Source organism: Leptidea sinapis, chromosome 1, assembly GCF_905404315.1.
Source record: "Leptidea sinapis chromosome 1, ilLepSina1.1, whole genome shotgun sequence".
In the NCBI taxonomy this organism is placed as follows: Eukaryota; Metazoa; Arthropoda; class Insecta; order Lepidoptera; family Pieridae; genus Leptidea; species Leptidea sinapis.
The window spans coordinates 32,208,442-32,229,050 of NC_066265.1; the positions used below are offsets into that span (position 1 = coordinate 32,208,442).

The 20,609-nt window shown below is 32.6% G+C and overlaps 2 protein-coding genes across 2 annotated transcripts in view; one reads left to right on the forward strand and one right to left on the reverse strand.

Moving 5' to 3' along the window:
• Positions 1–13,583: 13,583 nt before the first annotated feature.
• LOC126970529 (phosphatidylinositol 4,5-bisphosphate 3-kinase catalytic subunit delta isoform) overlaps positions 13,584–20,609 on the forward strand; it is a 29,887-nt gene continuing 22,861 nt past the window's right edge. The window contains exons 1-3 of the mRNA XM_050816871.1: positions 13,584–13,915; positions 15,228–15,459; positions 15,904–16,133. Coding sequence (XP_050672828.1) covers positions 13,769–13,915; positions 15,228–15,459; positions 15,904–16,133 — 609 coding nt within the window. The 5' untranslated portion in view covers positions 13,584–13,768. The remainder of the gene's footprint in view (positions 13,916–15,227; positions 15,460–15,903; positions 16,134–20,609) is intronic.
• Positions 16,179–19,637, reverse strand: LOC126964563 (leucine-rich repeat-containing protein 23-like). Its single transcript, XM_050807797.1, has 4 exons — positions 19,419–19,637; positions 18,248–18,845; positions 17,679–17,854; positions 16,179–16,680 (listed from the first exon to the last, which is right to left on the reverse strand). The coding sequence occupies exons 1-4, from the start codon at positions 19,616–19,618 to the stop codon at positions 16,578–16,580; spliced, it is 1,077 nt and encodes a 358-aa protein (XP_050663754.1). The 5' UTR covers positions 19,619–19,637; the 3' UTR covers positions 16,179–16,577.

The window sequence follows — 20,609 nt, forward strand, 5'->3', positions numbered from 1 at the left end:
GCAGCTGCGTATTACTGGGCAAGACATATGCGTGTTTGCTATTTGGACGGGCCCTGGTAAAATAAAATATGAATTTATCGGGAAAGACCCACAATTTTGGAAGGAGAAAATGGAAAACTTTCTAATACGTTTCTACTAAAATTGTCTCCTTCCAGAATTGATTGACTCAAGACAGGCAAGAAATATGAAGTTACGGGTTCATTCCTCACATGTATCGTCAAACATTTTAAAAATAAAGAATCGATTTATTTCATCTTTTTTCTGGTTTTCTCTTACTGCCTAAAACTTTGTTCAATCACCAAAGTCTCACAGATTAGATCTTTTCATAATAATTATCAAAAATCGGTCATAGACCTAAAGTAAATTTTAAAAGAGACTTATCCAACGATAAAAGGCATAAAAGGCATAAAAGGCATTTATTTTCTCAAAATTGATTCCTTTAGAATTCTTTTTGATGTCATTTCTTATACTACTACATACTACTACCGCTTCGGAAACAAATGGCGCTCTGAGAGAGAAGAAGCTGCGCAAGAAACTCTCCCAGCATTCTTTTTTTTTGCGCTCTTTTCAATAAAAATATACAATATTGTACAGTTGCTATAAAATAATCACAATCTAGTCCCAGGCTGTCCGATCATTTAGATATTCAGCAGTGGAGTAATAGGATTTACGACAGAGCCATTTTTTTATAAAACATTTAAATTTGTTTATAGATAATGCCTGAACAGTGGCTGGGACTTTATTGTAGAAGTGTATACATTTACCCTTAAAGCTATTATGTATCTTATGAAGCCTACTAGAATTAGTTACAAGCAATCCCTTATTTCTAGTGTTATAATAATGAAAATCACTATTAAGAGCAAAAAGGTGACGATTTTTGTGAACATATATTAAATTTTCATAAATGTACTGACAATAAACAGTCATAATATTTATTTCTTTAAATTTTTCTTTGAGAGACTGTCTATAACCAAGCTGATATATAGCACGAACAGCTCTCTTTTGCAGAGCAAACACTATATCAATGTCAGCAGCATGACCCCATAGTAATATACCGTACGTCATGATGCTGTGAAAATAACTAAAGTACACTAATCTAGCGGTCGCAACATTGGTGTACTCTCTAATCTTTCTAACTGCATATGCCGCAGAGCTGAGTCTATCTGCTAAATGGGCAATATGTGGACCCCACTGAAGCTTTTTATCTAACGTGATACCCAAGAAGACCGTAGTGTCCACAAGTTCCAATCTCTGGTCATTTATAAGTACGTTGGTTTGTACCTCCGCTGTGTTTGGTGTAATGAACCGTAAACACTTTGTTTTTTTACTGTTTAAGTGCAGATTATTCGTCTCAAACCAACGCACTATCTTTGAGAGTGCATTGCTTACCTCGTCATCAATATCCGCACGTCGCTTCACTTTAAAAATAAGTGAAGTATCATCAGCAAACAATACAATCTCATGGCTATCATCTACCACAGACGGTAGATCGTTAATATATATAAGAAACAAGAAAGGACCGAGAATAGAACCCTGTGGAACACCTATTCGCACAGGTTTACCCGAAGACCGTTTGCCATTTACATCGACTATCTGAACTCTTTCACTTAAATATGATTTTAACAGATTTAGGGCTCTATTTTTCACTCCATAATGCTTTAGTTTTAGGAGTAAAGTTTCATGGTAGACACAGTCAAATGCTTTTGACAAATCACAAAAAACGCCCAATGCATCCTGTGACTCTTCCCAGGCGTCAAATATGTGCTCAATGAGTCTAGTACCCGCATTAATTGTTGATAAACCCCTAGTGAAACCAAACTGATTTTTGTTCATTAATTTACAAAAATGCATTTGTAGCTGTTGAAGCAAAAGTTTTTCAAAAATTTTACTAAAAACAGGCAGCACTGAAATAGGTCTGAAATTAGCAGGGTCAAAAGAACTGCCCGATTTAAACAAAGGTATAACTTTGCTGTATTTCATGAGGTCAGGGAACACACCCTCATCTATGCATTCATTAAATATTATTGCTAATTCAGGTGCTATAATGTCAATATTAGTCGAATGGCCCCATAGGTCTTTTGTATTTTTTAGGTTAATTAATTTGAAGATTTTTATTATATCGCTACCTGTAACATACTTAAATTTCAAGTCAGTAGAAGATACTGGTACGTGTAATTTAAGCATATCATATGCTGCTTTTGGCGAAGAGTTAAGGTATTTGGTCGTGACAATCGGGATTTCGGAGAAGTATTTATCAAATTCATTTGCAATTTCTATTTCCGAATTTATAACGCGATTATTAATATTTAAACAGATAGAGGTGTTACGGCAATTCGATCTACCAGTTTCATTGTTAATTACACTCCAAGTCGCTTTTACTTTATTATTACTGTTTTTAATTTTATCTGCAATGAAACGTGTTTTCGCTTCATGACAAACTATTTTAAAGAGCTTGGAGTATTTTTTTACATATATTTTAAATTCTTCACTATTATTGTAATGTTTCTCATAATAAAGGTCATATAAGCGTTTACGACTTTTGTGGATACCCATTGTTGCCCAATCATTAAAACTATGTTTGTTGTTTACTGTCACCGTTACTGGAGTAAAAATCCTGTCAAATTCCTCACAGAAGGAATTGAAGACTAAGTTATAGTGAAAATTAGCAGTTTCACCACAGTGTAAAAATGGTATCGTATTTACCAAATTATTTCTAAACCTCTCAAGACGGCTACCCGTAACTGGTATAATCGTCACCTTTTTTGGTCTGACATTGTCCAATCTTGTATTTACTTTTATAAGTTGCCCACTATGGTCGGACTGAAGATTATTAATTATGAGTTTACTAGTAATAGTAACATCTGTAAAAATATTATCTAAACAGGTTGCTGTTGTAGAAGTGATTCTAGTAGGTTCCCAAAATACATTGAACAAATTAAAACTTTGAAATAAATTTTTAAGGCTAGTACAATTGGCCGAAGGTTCAAGCAAGTTTATATTAAAATCTCCACACACTATAATTGACTTGCTAGTTTTGCTAAATTTTGAAAGTAGCTCCTCCATTCTATGTTGGAATTGTTCATATGATGCAGTGGGGGGGCGGTATACACTTACAATAATAAATTGCTCTAGTTCTATACAAGCTATCTCAATTAGTTGTTCTATAGAGAGATTAACAATAGAGATATATAGATAGCCCCACTCGCTGAATCATTTTTCATCGACTATTCAGCATAAGGGTGGTGACCCTATCATTACAATGCTTAAAATAAAGGTAATTCCTATATCCTTCATAATAACACTTTAATATCAAATCATTCACAAATCTTAATTCAATTTCTTTCAAACTATACACTACATGTGAAAATATATTTACATCCCCTAAAAGGCCTAAGGGTTGAAAATCCTCCCTTAGAAAATTGAAATAAAACGAATTTAATTTAATTTAACTAAGAGTTGATTAATTAACGAAGCATACAAGATTCTATAAACGATACGTCACTCGAACGGTTGTGTCAGTTGGAAAGTGCGCTCGCACGGAACCTCTTGCGTTCCGTCGCGGGTTGAAGTCGAGCATCGTTCATAAAATTTTGTTTTCAGTTTTTGTAATTAATCCCAAAAGTGAGGGCTATAATTATTAGCACGTATAAAATATATTCCACTCCCAATTTTTTCAAAGTTTGTACAACGTCAAAATTATAATTTATTCACAAAATTTAAATTTTATTTTAAAAGACGTATCAAACAATAACCCACGTGCCAAATAAATTTTTAATTCCCTCTATAACTTGAGGATTGCAAACATATTAAATAAAATTAGAAAAAAAAAATATACCCAACAAAGTATCATTTATTTATTGTATAAATTTACTACTATTCAAATATCTCATATACCTATACCTCAAAATGTAAGTCTCCAATATTTTTATTATCCCCATTGCTAAGGTGTCCTTAGGTGGTAAGCCACGTCCAAATCATCAGACTACACAAAAAATAACAAATATTTACGTACTAAAAGAAAACATAAAAGTAATCTGTGAATAAAATTCATACTTGCTAAAGTATCAAATTCATTTGATTCCCGCAACTAACTTAAAGTACGTGTATGTGTTTGAGCGGTGTCAGTGTAGTGGTGCGATTCGATACCTCTCTGTTTTGAGAACGCGTCCTTAAGGTATTTTTATAAGAGATTGCACGGGTATTATACATTTATGTACCTCACTCAATTTCTCTACGGACACTTTGGTTTCCACTCACTTAAAACTTGAAGAGACTGCGACCAAATCGGAACAATGTGCAAGATTCTTAGGGGTGTGATTGACTGCTCGGAAATACACAACAAGCTCTGCTGCTGCGTCTATGCACCCAGTAAATCCCGATGATGGATACAGTGCGTTCACAGTTATTTTACCTCTAGCCGTTAGGTTAGCTAACCTGAGCGTTATATTGCCATATTTAGCTTCTATGACTCCCTCAATCGTCAAGTTAAATTTTACGGCATTGATGATTTTTTTTCTTACAATATAATGATTTGAACGTAAAGTATGTAATAAGATCTTTTGTTATAGGGACGGTTGAATAAATTTAAATTTATATTTGGAGTCATTACAGAAATTTGCTAACCAAATTTTAATTTTTGTTATTCAAAGGTTAATTTTCAATAATAATTACATCAGTGTGATATATTTATTATTATAGTCTGTTTTTCCTAACTTCCTAACAAATGTGGCGTACAGAGAACCAGCTCGTCCCGAGAGATAATTCGTACCAATGGGAATCATCGTACGCATGAACGATTGAACTTAATGGTTTTTATGCAGTGAATGAATAGTATCGGGTAGAAGAGTAGAAATAATACGACAAGTTATTTTAATAGTTTTATTATTCGGATTCCGATGATAAAAAAATATACCTATCTTATAATAATATTATTTATACTTATCTTATTATATTAATTTCCATTCGCTTTGTTATTTAATGTAAGACTATACCTTTATATATCTTTAAGAATATGCCTATCTAATAATATTATTTTAAAATAAAAAACAATTAAGTGGTCGAGAGATTTCCGTCAGGAGCAAAGTTGTAAGCTGTCATTACTTATTGTATCAGTTAGTTACACAGTAATAACCACAATATATTCATCCGGATAATTATCTTAATCGGAAATAAAGTAATCTATTTGCTTTTAGGCAACCTGTCATTCATAGCTATCAAACGTTTTTCACGATATTTCACTTTCTCACAAGAAATAGTGAAATAGAGTTTTAGCACAGCATTTTTTCGTAGGTAGGTATAATTTTCCATAATGTAGTACGACCTCCACGAAAATTTATATCAATTTTTAACTCTGCGTTTAGAGATTTCCCAAAGTCGGTACCTCCTTTCTGACGGTATACATTTCAGATCAAAATCATCCAAAATATTTTTTTTTCCTTGGATGCGTTTTTTTCTGGGCGTAGAAATTTTTTGAAAAGTGGATAAAACAACTTTGCCTTCTTTAGTTATGGTGCTAACGGTTTTTTCAGATATTCCTGAAACAGGAAAAAAGTTTTATTTTATAAAGCCTATTTTATTTTAAATTAAAAATTGCTGTGTATTACGTGTAGACAGCTATTTCTTACCAATAATGTTCCTATTTACATTTTTACCTAATCGTATCAAATGCTACCAAACGAAAATTGTAACTAAAAAAAATAGAGGTCAGCTTGGGCATTTATATTATTTATTTATTCTAATTAAAACCACTCAAGGTGTCGCCTTACTAATACTATAATATATTACTAATTGACAATGATTACTCTATTAAATTTTGAAATCATATAATATATTAAAAAGACAAATATAAAGGACACAGAACTTGTATATCAAATTGAAGCAAATGATTGATTATATCACTATAAAAATAAAACATACAAAAAACATCACAAGATAGTTACTGTACTGGCAAGAACAACAACAAGCAGTCTAACATTTATGGTGAGAGAAAATCTAAGTTGACGCGACAGATATTATGTATATGAGCTTTCTTCCTCGTACCACGAAGCTGTAGAATGAGCTTCCTTGTGCGGTGTTTCCGGGACGATACGACATGGGTATCTTCAAGAAAAGCGCGTACACCTTCCTTAAAGGCCGGCAACACTCTTGTGATTCCTCTGGTGTTGCAGGAGAGTGTGGGCGGCGGTGATCACTTAACACCAGGTGACCCGTACGCTCGTTTGTCCTCCTATTCCATAAACAAAAAAAAGATATGTACTGGTGGCGGTGACGCTAGGACATCAAGTTTCCACTAAAATTGGGAAAAATACTAAAGATGGGTAGCCCTAATTTACACACCCGTCATGGCGGCAACTCGTTGACGAACATTTCCAAATGGAATTAAAGGAGCATTATATTATTTTTCTCTTTCACAGAAATCACGCACCGATAGTATAATATTTCTTCCGTTACTTTGAATTCTTTTCGGCATGCTAACAGATGAATTAATATCACAAATATGAAAGAAAAGCGCTAGGAACTTCACAGAACGACTCGACAGGAACACCAACGTAAAGAAAACATATAATGACTTCTGTCAGAGGTAAAATATTAAAGAACTGTGAACTAGAGCACACAGCTCTAGTTCACAGTTATTTAATATTTCGATTCAATCTTTTGATTCGATCACGATTGATCGAATCAAAATGATTGAATCGTGTTCCAAACACGATCGACTCGATCATCAATCTCCAAAAGATTCGATCATTTCGCGACCCGCGACGCGTTTGCGTTGAACGAAACGCAACGTAACTAACACAGACAGAAAGTTTGTTTACGAACTTCACCACGCACACACACAGCGCCGCGCGCACTATGACAACAAAATTAGGCCCAGAATTTTAGTTTAAAGTATTGTTTATGTTTTCCTTTTAATTTTATATAGCAAAAAAAATTGCTTTGTTTTGTATTATTTATTTTTAATTTAATGTTGGTGTTATTTTGCATTTATTTTGTTTTTATTTTAATTTGTGTACTTTTTGTTTTTTATGGGTGAAAATAAACGTTTTTAATTTGAATGAGTTGAACTATTACAACTATGTTTCTCTCTTACGATCGCATGCAGACAAATAGGAACTTCAATCGCTCGCTTTCACGGATCGAGTGCGCGCGCTACACCTGTAAAAACCTGTTTGATTGGGTAGATTGCGCGGCTCGCGATCGATCCAATGATTGACAGTGGATATAGCAAATGAGTTGCGCTGTGACCTACGACCCACGACTCGCGTATGCAGGTCGCATACGTCTAGGTACGATCATAGTTTTCGGTGTTTTGTGTATTATTTGATGTATAATGTCTAGTTAAAGATTATTTCTTAATTAAGATTAATTCTTCTTTTTACCCTAGTTCTGATCTAAATCCATAAGAGACCCGGGAAACGAGCTAATCACACGACTGAACCACGATCCGCGATCGAGGTTCAGTATCGTATCGAAATGATCGAGTGATCGAATCATTTTGACTCGATCACTTGCCAATAGGTCGCGATTGACCCGGGTTGCAAAAAATGATTGATCGACACAGCTCTACTGTGAACGAACTGTACCCCTCGCTGTAATATATTTGCTGACAAATGCGCTGACCTCTATTGAGTTTTTTTTTAATTTTAGATTTGACAAAGATCAAAGAGAATTAAACTATTACGTTCGAAAAAATATTATTTAAAATAGTACATTTTAACTTAATTCACTTTTTATCTTTTTTTCTTTGTATGTTTATTTTAATTAGTAGTATAATTATAATGTAATAGTATTTTGTACGTAGTAATATATTTAGTACGTAGTGACCGCTTCACTTTGATCTGAAGTCTTTTTTTAGGGTTTTTATGACCTGGTAACTAAGACCTTTAAGTCAAGTCTTTTTCTGACTTAAAGTCAGTCAGTTTTTTTTTGGCGGGAACGAGTGAACGAAGGAAGGCGCGCTTATACAAAAAAAAATTGTTTAAATTATTGTTCATTGTGCATATATTTTCATACTTGTAAATTGTTTATCCTGGTTTATAAATATTCGATTTTTGTATATATAAATTGTTAAGTGCGCTTCCCCATCGCCATGGGGACGCGTACAGGTAAAAGGCCGAAGAACGGCCAGAGCGACGCAGAACCAGCAGACGAACTTCCCCTATCCGAATCCTCGGTATCTGACGCGGAGGTGACTGAACGTCTCATTGTAAGAAGAAAGGATAAAGAGAAGTATACCCCTTATAGAGCGACAAATTATTATAGGTTGTACGACGAAAATTCAAATAAGAAGGAATTTATTGTATTTCTCAATCGCAAGCAGGGTGAAGTCAAAATATCAGACAAGGACAGGTTGGGTCTGTCAAATGGAATCAGGAGGCATTGCGTATCGGGTGTGTTGCACCTAAGGTCCGTTAATGCTTTTAAAGTTGGTGTTACCTTTGACCTGCCTAACAATGCGAATGTATTTTTAAAAAATGAAAAGTTACTTAGCGAGTTGGAGATGGTTGCCTCAATTCTGGCTTCTGAAACTGAGGTCACTGGAGTTCTTACTTCTGTTCCCACTGATTACTCCAACAAAAAAATTCATCAATTAATTGCATCGAGTAAAAAAGTTATTGCTGTGAGAAGGTTCATGCGGCGAGTAAAGGACCCACAGGGTGTTGTCTCCTTTGTTCCAACGCAAACTGTTGCAGTCACATTTGCATCAACGTTGTTACCTGAGTATGTAACACTTGATCACTGGAGGCATGAGGTTAATGTATATGTACCCCCTATTAAACAGTGTCTACGCTGTATGAAATTTGGCCATATTGCTAAATTTTGTAGAAACAATGAAGTTTGTTCCATATGTTCTGACAATCACAATTTTAAAATGTGTCCAAAAACTTTAACAAAATGTGCCAACTGTGGTGGAGATCACATAGCTATCTCATCTACCTGTCCTCTGAAAAAACAAAAAATTTAAGAAAACAAAGTGAAGTCCCGTAGTGTTAGATACTCAGATCTCTTCAATGAATCTGCTTTCCCTCAATTAAACTCAAAGTATATTGACACACACCTGAGCAATCTTATAAAATCTGACAAATTTATGAACCTCTTGGTTGAAGCAGTTTTACAAATTTGTACAAATAAAGATAAGTTAACTATAAATTCAAATAGTATTAAGGAAATTCTGAATAACACTTTTAGGAAAAAAGACATCTAGTTAATTGTTATTATGGATACATTGAATATAGTGCAGTGGAACGCTCAAAGTATTATTAGTAATAGGCTTATTTTTACAAGGTTTTTATATGAAAATCATATCCATATTGCTATAATTTCGGAAACTTGGTTAAAACCACATCAGTATTTTTTAATAAAAGGCTATAACACAATAAGGAATGATTGTGGTAATAAACACAATGGTGTAGCAATTTTTATTCATAATAATATCACATTTTCTAACATAAATACATATTTTGATAGTGCTCTACAAAATGTTTGCATTAAAATTAAAATTAATAACAAAGAACTGAGTATTGTGAGTTTTTACAGTCCTTCCAATTCAAATCCTCCATTTAATAAAAACAATTTAAACAGTTTAATTAAGTCCATTCCAGAGCCAATGATATTTGCAGGTGATTTCAATGCTCATCACATGTTGTGGGGATGTGTTGATACATTGCCTCGAGGTAAAGATGTTTTAGAGGTTATAGATGAGAATGGTCTTGTTATTCTGAATAATGGTCAAGCTACCACAATAGGATCTCCATCTTGGCGTCCTAATGCTCTTGACTTGACTTTGGTAACTCCATCATTGGCTCTTTTATGTGACTGGTCAGTTATTGACAGTCCTCTGGGCAGTAGTTATCATCTCCCTGTAATATTAAAAATGGCAGTAAGTAGTGATAGTAGTAGTTTGCAAAACACATTATGTAATAATCTACATTTGCCCACTCACCCTAATTATAAGCAGGTGAATTGGAATATGTATAGTAACTTAGTTGTTTCTTATTTGGATGATGTTAAATTTGACACTTTATCTTCAATAGATGCTTTTAATTCCTTTTGTAATATTTTACTTTCTGCTGCCAAGCAGTCAATCCCTAGCTGTCTGTTTTCCAAAAGTTCTAATAGTAATAATGTTACTAGTTCTTGTTCACAAAAATCTTTTAAATATCCTTGGTTGCCTTGGTGGAATCAGAGGTGTACAGAAGCAGTTTTAAATGCTAAAAATGGTTACATTAATTTTAAAAACAACTCCACTGATGAAAATTATGTGGAGTTTAAGAGATTGCGGGCTTTAAAAAAACTTATCTTAAAAAGTGAAAGAAGAAATAGCTGGATAGGCTTGTGCAATTCATTTAATCGTTGGAAATACATGCGCAAATTTAACAAAACTTACATTCCTGACAGTGTGTTGAATGATAGTTGGATTCCAGATTTTCTACAAAAGTATACTTCTGACTTTGTATCAAATGAGTTAACTAACTATGTAAATGTTGTTAATGATAGTAATAAATATTTGATAGAGCCTTTTTCTTTACAAGAACTAAAATCCGCTTTATTTACTAGAAGAGATACATCTTTCGGTCTTGATACCATTCCATATATTTTACTCAAAAAACTTAATTGCCACAGTCTCAACATCTTTTTAAATAATCTTAATCGCCTATGGAAGGAGAATACTATTCCTGCAGAATGGAAAACAGACTGTTTAATCCCAGTTTTAAAGCCAGACAAAAATAAAATGTTACCTGACTCTTATAGACCTATAGCTCTCACGTCTTGTGTTGGGAAGATATTTGAGCAGCTTCTAAAACAACGTCTCGAGTTCTTTATAGAACAAAATTGTCTTTTGCCTAATAATCAGTTTGGTTTTCGCAAAGGTCGGTCTTCTAGGGAGAGTATAGCGCAGTTACAGCTGGATGCGCATCAATGTTTAGCAAGTAATCAGTATCTTTTGTCTGTATTTTTTGACATCTCAGGTGCCTTCAATAGTGTAAATATTGCCGTGCTTTGTGACGAGTTATCAATGTTAGGGATACCAGGTAAAATAATAAATTGGATGCAATCCTTTTTGACTGACAGAAAAGTATATGTAAAATTTAATAAACATTTGTATGGACCACGACTTTCTTCTCTAGGTGTTTGTCAGGGGGGAATATTGTCTCCTTTAATTTTTATTATGTACATAAGACGATTGAACCTTATTTTGGGGCCAAATATAGTACACCTGCAGTATGCAGATGACTTAGTCGTCTATGTATCGGGAGTTGATCTGATTAATTTAGCCGCTACTATTAATAAAGCACTTGTAAATTTATATCAATACTTTTCTTATCTTAATTTAAATGTAAATCCAACCAAATCAAAAGTCTTTGTGATTGGTCGTAAACGCATCATATTGCCTCCCATTTTATACAATGGCATTCCACTGCCTATTTCATGTGACATAAAATTTCTAGGTGTAACATTTACTCCAAAACTTTCTTGGAAAAAATATACAGATAGTGTTATAATTAAAGCGAATAAAGCTTATAATGTATTAAAATCTTTGTGTGCAACGTCGTGGGGAGCGGACCCTAAAATATTGTTAATTTTGTATAAATCGCTTATTCGTAGTCATTTTGAATATGGCTTTCATTGTTTCGCCGCAGACAGCAAAATTGTTAATAGTCTGGATAAAATACAAAATAAATGTATGCGTACAATATTGGGTGCACTTAAAACTAGCCCAATAGCTGCTATGCAAATCGAGGCCAACCTTCCTCCTTTGTGTATTAGATTTAGTTATCTTAAAGAAAGATTTATTTTAAAGCTCTATAGCTTGCCGACGAACAATCTTCTTAAGAATCTTATTGCTTATCAATCGTCTTCATTTCAGAGACAGTTGTTTATCTTGCAAGATTTTTCTTCATTTTTTAAATTTCTACAAGATTTAAATATTCATCGGAATAATGATATACTTCCCTGCCATGCAGGTTCTTTTCGATGTAAATATTCTGCAATTAATGTTGTAATAGATCCAAATTTAACTTCAAAAGAGGAGGTTCATGTATTATTGTCAGAATGGTCTAATTGTAAATTTGTTTATACGGATGGCGCAAAAAACAATAATAATGTTTCTTTTGCAATCTACCTTCCTGAAATTAGGAAGGGTATTGGCTTTAAGATTAATAGATATGCCAGTATTTTTACTGCTGAAGCCGTCGCTATTCTTTTTGCTTTAAAGCATATTAAGAAACAAAATCAACTTAATAAGAAGTGGGTAATAGTTAGTGATAGTATGAGTGTGTTAAAAAGTTTGTCAAATAACAAAATGAGTGCTAACATCAATTACATCATTTTTGCTATAAAGGAATTGTGGTTCGAACTATGTTTAATCGATATTAAAGTGGATTTCGTTTGGGTCCCGTCCCATATAGGAGTAGCAGGAAACGAAAGCGCTGATTTTCTAGCTAGAACTATCATTAATATATCCGATCTATCCCTATATCCTGATTACAAAGATCTAGACATTAACATACCATATACAGATATAATAAGTAATCTAAAACAGCGTATGACTCTTCTTTGGGGAAGATATTGGTACAATTCTACAGAAGTTGAAAATAAGGCTCATTCGTATACTTTGTTAGATAATCCCGTTAATAGCACACCCTGGTTTTCTAAGTTTAAAAATAACGCTCACAGAAAGTTCTATACTACAATAACACGAATGCGTATTGGTCACTATCGATTGAATTTTCATCTTCATCGCAAAAAAATTGTCTCCTCTCCTTTTTGTGACCATTGTAATAAGCAACAAGATCAGTCTCTGGATCACATCTTTTTTGATTGTTCGTCCTTTGGCATACAGCGCCTTGTGCTGATGGATGAGCTACTGGAAATATATGGTGCACCCAATATAATCCCGCTCTCAGTAATAGATCTATTAAAGGACACATCAACTTATATGTCCTTGTATAAATTTGTATGTAGTACTGTAAATACATTGTAATTTGTAGATACATACGTTGTAAATTTGTTTATAATTATGTAAATACGTTATAACTTGTACATATACAACTAGTAATAGCATAGCGCAATTCGCGAACTGAACAGATAATGTAAATAGGTAGGTATTATTCTAAAAAGTTATGCAAATTACACTGGATTTGACTTTAAGAAAAGGGGAAAATTATTAGAGACTGTATTACTGGATTTGGACTTACTAAAAGGAAAATATGGAAAATATTCCTTAGAGAATTATACATTAACGGAAATGGTAAAATAACTGATGACTTTAAGACTGGATTGGATTTGATGAAAGAAACTACTATAAATATTCGCTATCGAATATACATAATTGGAAAAGGAAAATGGAAATAATGTAAGATGAAATGAGAAAACTGGATTGGACTTTTTGTAAAACAAAATAGTGAAAATAATAAATACCAAAGAAATGAAAATACTAACGACAAGGCAGTAAGGCCCCTGGCTATAGCCTGTTCGAAAGAACGAATTAATATAATAAAAAAAAAATTGAAGTCAGTCATGTTAATGTCACTGACGACAGTTCATTTCGTATGAATGGCGACTCGATTTGTCTCATCTAGTCAAAATACCAGGAAATGTTATGATTCAGCATCGTGATTTGAAAGGCAGAGATTATAATTGTATTTTCTGCATTTAATACGATTGAATTACAATAGTAATACTTGTAGCGTGGGTGGATATTAGGAATGGTTTAAAAATGTATAGTGTATATTTTGTATAAGCAAGCTAATAAAGTACCAAAACAATGGTTCCTGCTCCAAGTTGCCCCTATACATGGGATTACTGGACAACCACACCATCAGATTATGTGGAGCTGACATGTTTGATGCCAAATTCCTTATATTTGGCTGTAACAGTAAGCTGGGATTCAACTCTGCAAGATGTTAAAGAGGTTAGTACTTACCTACCTATCATCAACATAATAGTCAAACTTTCTGCTGGCATCAACTTTTTCAACAATCTCTTATTGTACTATATGTTTGTACTCAAGAATTACTCTGATCTAAATGTAAAATTTTCTTTAAATTTTGTAAACAAACAAAAACACAGCTAATTTTTATTTTTTTGTTACTAAATTTAAAAATTACTCTTATAACAAAATTCATATAATATTAAGCAAAAAACTATTCATATTCAGTACTTAAATATACATAAAAGAGAATGTGCTTTAAGTATGTATTGAGTGTATTATAAATCTGATCATATGATCATATCATAATTCATTACAAATTGCTGTGCTGTGCATGGAAACTTGTATTGTTGCTTCCTGTGTCTGTTATTTATTGAATTCACTTCTTTAAGTTTCAATCAATAAATAATTCAAATTCTTGCAGATCTTATCATTTTGACCATATAGCCCAGTTGTTAAATAAAAATATGTGTGTTTGTCTCCAAGTCATGGTTGTTTTATATGTATTTATGTATGTTTAAGTAAGACTTGTACCCATAGTATGGTTATGCCTAGTTTATATATGTTATGGGGCAAGGTAATTTGTGTAAAAGTGTGTCAATATTATTTATTATTATACACTCATTCCTGGAATAAATTATAATTACAAGTGGCAACATAAACATTGAAAATAAAAAAGTTTATTTTTATTGTTTTTGTAAGTCTATTTAAAGGAATACTCACCAAATACTAAAAGCTCATAGTTACATTGGCTTTCGCCACAATCTGATGTCTAGTATTTGCAATTGAACTGGTTACAACACCTACATATCTTGGATTAATTATGTACTATAAATTTAACTGCCACCATCTAATAAATTAAGTTTAATTCAAGCAGATCTTTTGGTAGAACTTACAAATTCAGAATATTAAGTATATTTATTTAAAAAACAAAAGAAAATAATAAAAAATATGAGTTTTATTTATTTTATTATTCGTATGATGCAATCAAATAAATCAAAATTATAAAACTGTGAAAGCCTGGTAAGTATACAATGAGACATCTACAGACTACTTAGTATCCCATTACAATCCAGAAATAAAATAAAAACAAAAATAATAAATAGAAATAAAATAAATACAAAAAATTAAAAACCATGGGTTTCACAACCACCAGCCAACTCACCACCCGTCATGTGACCCCTCTTGACCCTGTATTACATAATAAAAATGGTTTTAATCCTGTTATTTACTGATAAATTGTATTTCTGTCATTTTATAATAAAAAACGAATGTAATCTAACTCTAATTCTAGGAACTATGGGATCTGGCAGGAAAAATGCCTCTGTTTGGCATGCTTCACGAGATGTCTGGTTATGTATTTCAATTTATCAATTCATTGGCTGTTCCTGAAGAGGTTGATGATGAGAATAAAAGAGTCCGTGACATAAGACCAGTATTTGGAGTGCTTATGATTATTGAAAGATCCATTGAGAGACCGGGGGAACAATTGTTAAATACACAAATTAGCCATTTAATTGGAAAAGGTATCAATTTTGTATTTATTTAGTTTAATAAAGTATTTGTTGATGTCATTCTTCATTATATAATTTTGATGACTGAGACATGTTACACATTATTGTTATGTATACATAGATAGTTAATTCAGTAAATATAGTTTGTGTAATTAGTATCACACACAAAGGATTTTTTATAAAACATATGTAATTCTTATAATGTGAAAATAAATTGATTATTTGGTAGTTTTTCACCCTTAGACCAGAACATCAAAGAAATATGGTAACTAAATAATGATTAATTTCAGCAAACAATTAATTCAGTGTGTAACTTTATTTAATATAAGCCTATAAATGAGCCAATTACATCTTGTGTTCCATATGCACTACCTTTTTACATTTCAATTTATCTAATTTGACTTGACACTTTTTCACACAATTGAAAATCATTAATTTTGTTTTTTTTTTTTATAGGTTTAAATGAGTTTGATAGTTTAAGAAGTTCCGAAGTCAATGATTTTCGTATGAGGATGAGATGTTTAGCTGAAGAAAGTTTATTGAAGAGAGCTCAAAGCACCTGCATAGAAAGACTAAGATACCACTGCCCACCAAGACTGGCTGAACACTCATCAGTACCAGCTACACTTACTAGCCATTTAAATAATAACTGCTTTATATTAGTTACTAAAGTTGCCAATACTGAGGTGAGTGCTCTAGTTTTGAGTTTTTTGATGGATTGGTATATTTGTAGAAAAGGCGAGTGTATGGGTCATTAGAAACTCTCCAATATCAGAGGAATGTAAGAATTTTTATTTTTGTAATTTCGAAATTAGTCCTCTTTTAATACAAAGTAGGTATAAAAGAAATACATCAAATTACAATTATTAATAAAATTAAAAAGTGTATATATCAGCCACACATCCAGATGGTGGGGGTGATATCCTATTTATTGGTGTGTCGTGCGAAGGTGGAATTTGGTGGCAGGAATCAGGTGAAACAGCACTTCGAAATATTCTCCATGATAAATGTGATAGAAGACACAATGAATTATGTTTAATAATAATTAATTTATTAAACACACAAAATAAATTATATTTATTTAAAATCTTATGAAACCTAATATCTCAATGTATTAAATTTGAAATATGTTAATCGTTCTGCGACTCTTGTTCACCAGTCTCCTCATCAATTTCCTCAATATCCATCTCTCCTTCTTCTAGCCACTGTTTCATTAACTCATTTGCTTCTTTTCTGTATTTAGACAAGCAATTTAAGACATGTTAAGTAATTCTTATAGACTATTTACAAAATCTAAGTCATGACATCAATATTCATATTAATAAGGATTTTTATAAACAATTAAATGAATCAAATCAATTTGAGAATGGGAAAACCTGCCATCTTAGGTTAAGTCTTAATATCACTAACAATATTTACATCATTAGCATAAATTAGGCATTTAAACATACATGAATACATATTTAGAACATGGGACCTCTAACACTCAGTGGGTGGGATCACTAAACATTTAGCTATATGGGTCATTACTCTAGGCTTCAGATATATAACCCTGACTGTGCACCTGTGTGTGCTGTACAGATTTCCACCAGTTTCAGTCTCTTCAGAATTCTTCAGGAAATGTCACAGCAACATCAAGAGAGGACTGCCAAAACTTCAAAAACATCCCAATATTTTTACAGCAATGAGATCATGTCACTTATAAGATGAGTGGTGTGTTCATCTATTATATATATATTATATCTATTTTATTAACTAAATCTCATTGATTGTGAAATATGTTGTGATGTTGATGTTCGGTATAAATAAATGAAAACATGGTAAAAAGTCATCCTGCAATATTTTGTCGGAAGACTTTTTACCTACCTATTGGTCATATTATAAACTGTAATTAAACGTAAATAAATTTTGAAAAAAGATGTCTTGAGCAAATAAAATGTGAAGAAACTGTCTCTCCAATCTAATATTTACATTATGAATATCAGATTTTTTTAAATTGCTACTTTTATGACTGCACTGTTAAAAATTTCAGTGTACAGACTGTGCATGGTTAATTAATTAATTTAAAGTTTTGTCTCAATGATTCATAGAATCTCATTTGTGAGATTCTATTGAGTATTTCCACTAAATAACCCTTTGAGACACTTATTGTTTCTGAACTTGTCTATGATTTGTAATAATCTATCAGATAAACCTTACTGTCTCTTTTCTCATAAAAAAATATATCTTACCTTTCTTCAGGTGCAACAACACCTTTATTAAATCTCTTAAGCTTCGGTAGAGCAGCTAAGACTTCTATCCTTAGCTCTGGGTCTTCCTCCTCAGCAGCTGTTTCTGGGCTCTCAGTGCCAGTACCTCCCAAATATGGACATCCTTTCAGTATAAGTGTTTCTAGAGCTGGCAATACCTAAAAATTTGTCATTATAATTTTGTTCCCTGTGTGTTTAATAATATCAAATTGTTGTTATGTGTGAATTGAGAGAGTGAATATCTGACTAGTACTTAATTTTTTTAAATTAAATACATACAGATACAGATACAGATAAAATTCAGTTCTCAGTTGCCTCTTGAAGGTTTGAAAGCCTCCTAAAAGCCTTCATGTTGTCAGTTTTGTTAATTGTACCAAAATTCAAAATCCTGCATCAATCATTCCCAGAGGGCAATGTGGCGAGGGCCACATGAATTCTACTCTATGTAAGTTCTACATAATCAATAACCATATTGAATATGGTAACAAACCTAACAATAAAATAGATAAGAAGAGTAGCTTGTATATTATCTTTTGTAGAATTATACCCACCCTTAACTTTTTGACTTGTTTCAATGTTGCCACTTTGCTGTTCCTCAAGTTAACATACTGGAGCTTCGAGAGTTCAGGTTCGAATCCGTTTAGATGCTTAATAGGATTGTTTCTCACATGAAGTATTCTTAAGTTATGAAGTCGTTCTATCCCGACTAAACTCGTTATCTTATTTCCTGCCAAATAAAGGCTGTCCAAATTTGGAAAGTCCAGATTGGAAATGTCATTGATGAAATTATAACGGAAATCTAAACATTTTAACGTCGGCATTGTATTCTCAAAGTTAATTCTTTGTATTTTATTGTAACCGACCTCTAAAGTACTAAGTTCTGGTTGGAAAACATCATGTACACTAGGTATTTGATTATGATTGAAAATGATAACTTGCAAATATTTCATCTTATTTAATGCTGCTGAGTGTATGTTATTTTTGTCAGCATGAATGAGTAGAAGATATGGTAATTCTGTTAGAACTTGCAGGCTTTTTAGGTCCAGATTGTTGTTTGAAACATCAACATACTGTAAGTGCTTGAACGATCTTAGTGCACCCACATCTGTTAGATTCATTCCGTTGCAATTGACCTTTAGGTATGCATAACTGGAAATATAAGAACAATTTTATTAATTAATAAATGTTGGTCCACTATGTATATTTTTTTCTCTTTCATAATCTACGAATCTTCCTAAATAATGATAATTTAGTAAGTGTCATTAAGTCTCTAAAGCAAGTAAATCTAAATAGTTTTAAACCTTAAATGAAACAACTGTTTCTTTAAAACTTCGTCTTAAGGTATTGATTAATAGATATATATATATAGCAACACTGACATACTTTGTACTTTCCTTGCAACAAAAAAAAAAGACTTACATTTTCTCCATGTTGTTTACCATTGATGTAATTAATATCAAAAGCGTCCAATACATGTCCCTTGATATTATTTTTTTAACAAAACAAAAAAACATTTAACAAGAAGTAGGAAGGACACACTAGTCAGCATTACAGTGTCCAGCATTATTACATTTATACAATTACGATTGCTGTTAATTATAAAATATTATATGAATTATTTAGTCTTATGAAATGTTTTCTAATACGAATTCCATGCCTTCACTTTACTAATTGTTGTTACATAGTCAGCTGTACAAAAAGTACAAATAATATATGACCTACCCATCTCCCTCAGCAGTTCTACCAAGTACACTCAATCGCGAACATATCTCGGCCGAATGGAGTTTTCGTTCAGGCTTTAGTTCTATCTCACTCTTCTTGGGGCTCTCAATGATCGATTCGTATTCTTCAGGGTGTGTGGCTGAAGCTGCTTCTTCAGCGTTCTCCTCATCATGTTTTAGATTGAAATGCGATTTCAACATTTTTACACCCGTGTAATGTGTTCGCTCGGTATTGAAGTTTGACAATTAATTGACGATATTGATCAATATGACGCTTCTTACTACAAAAAAGGTTTCAGTGTTATTTTTTAATTCATTGTATCCCTAAATTCCATCTGAAAGTTTAATCAAAAAGTGATTAAGAATATTTTTGTTTTTTGCTTGTCTAAAGTTCATAGTAGACAACGTACAAACGTTCGAAATGACACACTCACACAACATGCGCATCGTCGAGGCTCCTAAGCAGTTTTCGCGGTCAATACGAGTCGAGTGTCACTTTGGTATTTGTTTCCGCGATCTTTTTAAAAATGGCAGCGTATTGCGTGGTATACGGCTATTTTAACTCGGCTTCATCAAAACTCCATTTTTCGGTTTTTAAACTATAAAGTAGTATAGTATATAAGAATGATTCATTGTTATATTATTATTATAATTAGTAGGTATTCGAATTATAAGTCCGTGAGATCGATGAAGATGGCGGCTGCAATATTTATTATCATTTTTTTTATGAGTGTGATTTAATGGTTTTCTAGGATGTTTTTTATATTTTGGACAAAAATACTTACCTACATGTGTTTTGTCATGGTTTTCGTGAGTGTTGAAACCAATACCAGCTTGTGCTCCCAAAATGAAAATACAAGATGACGGCTGCAAAATAAATATCAAGTTTTTCGTCACACGTGTCGTTTTCATGGTTTTCGAGGGTACTGAAATACAGTGGTGTTAGAATGTAAATCCAAGATGGTGGCTGCATGAAATTGACAATTTTTGCATCATGGGTGTCGTTTTCATGGTTTTTGAGTGTGCTCAAATTGATAGTGCCGAAATATATAGTGCTGTCAAAATGTTAATCCAGGATGGCGGCCGCGTGAAATTGACAATTTTTTCGTCAAGGGCGTCGTTTATATAATTTTTGAGTATGTTGAAACTGATAGTGCTGTAAAAATATAAATCCAAGTTGGAGCTACATGAA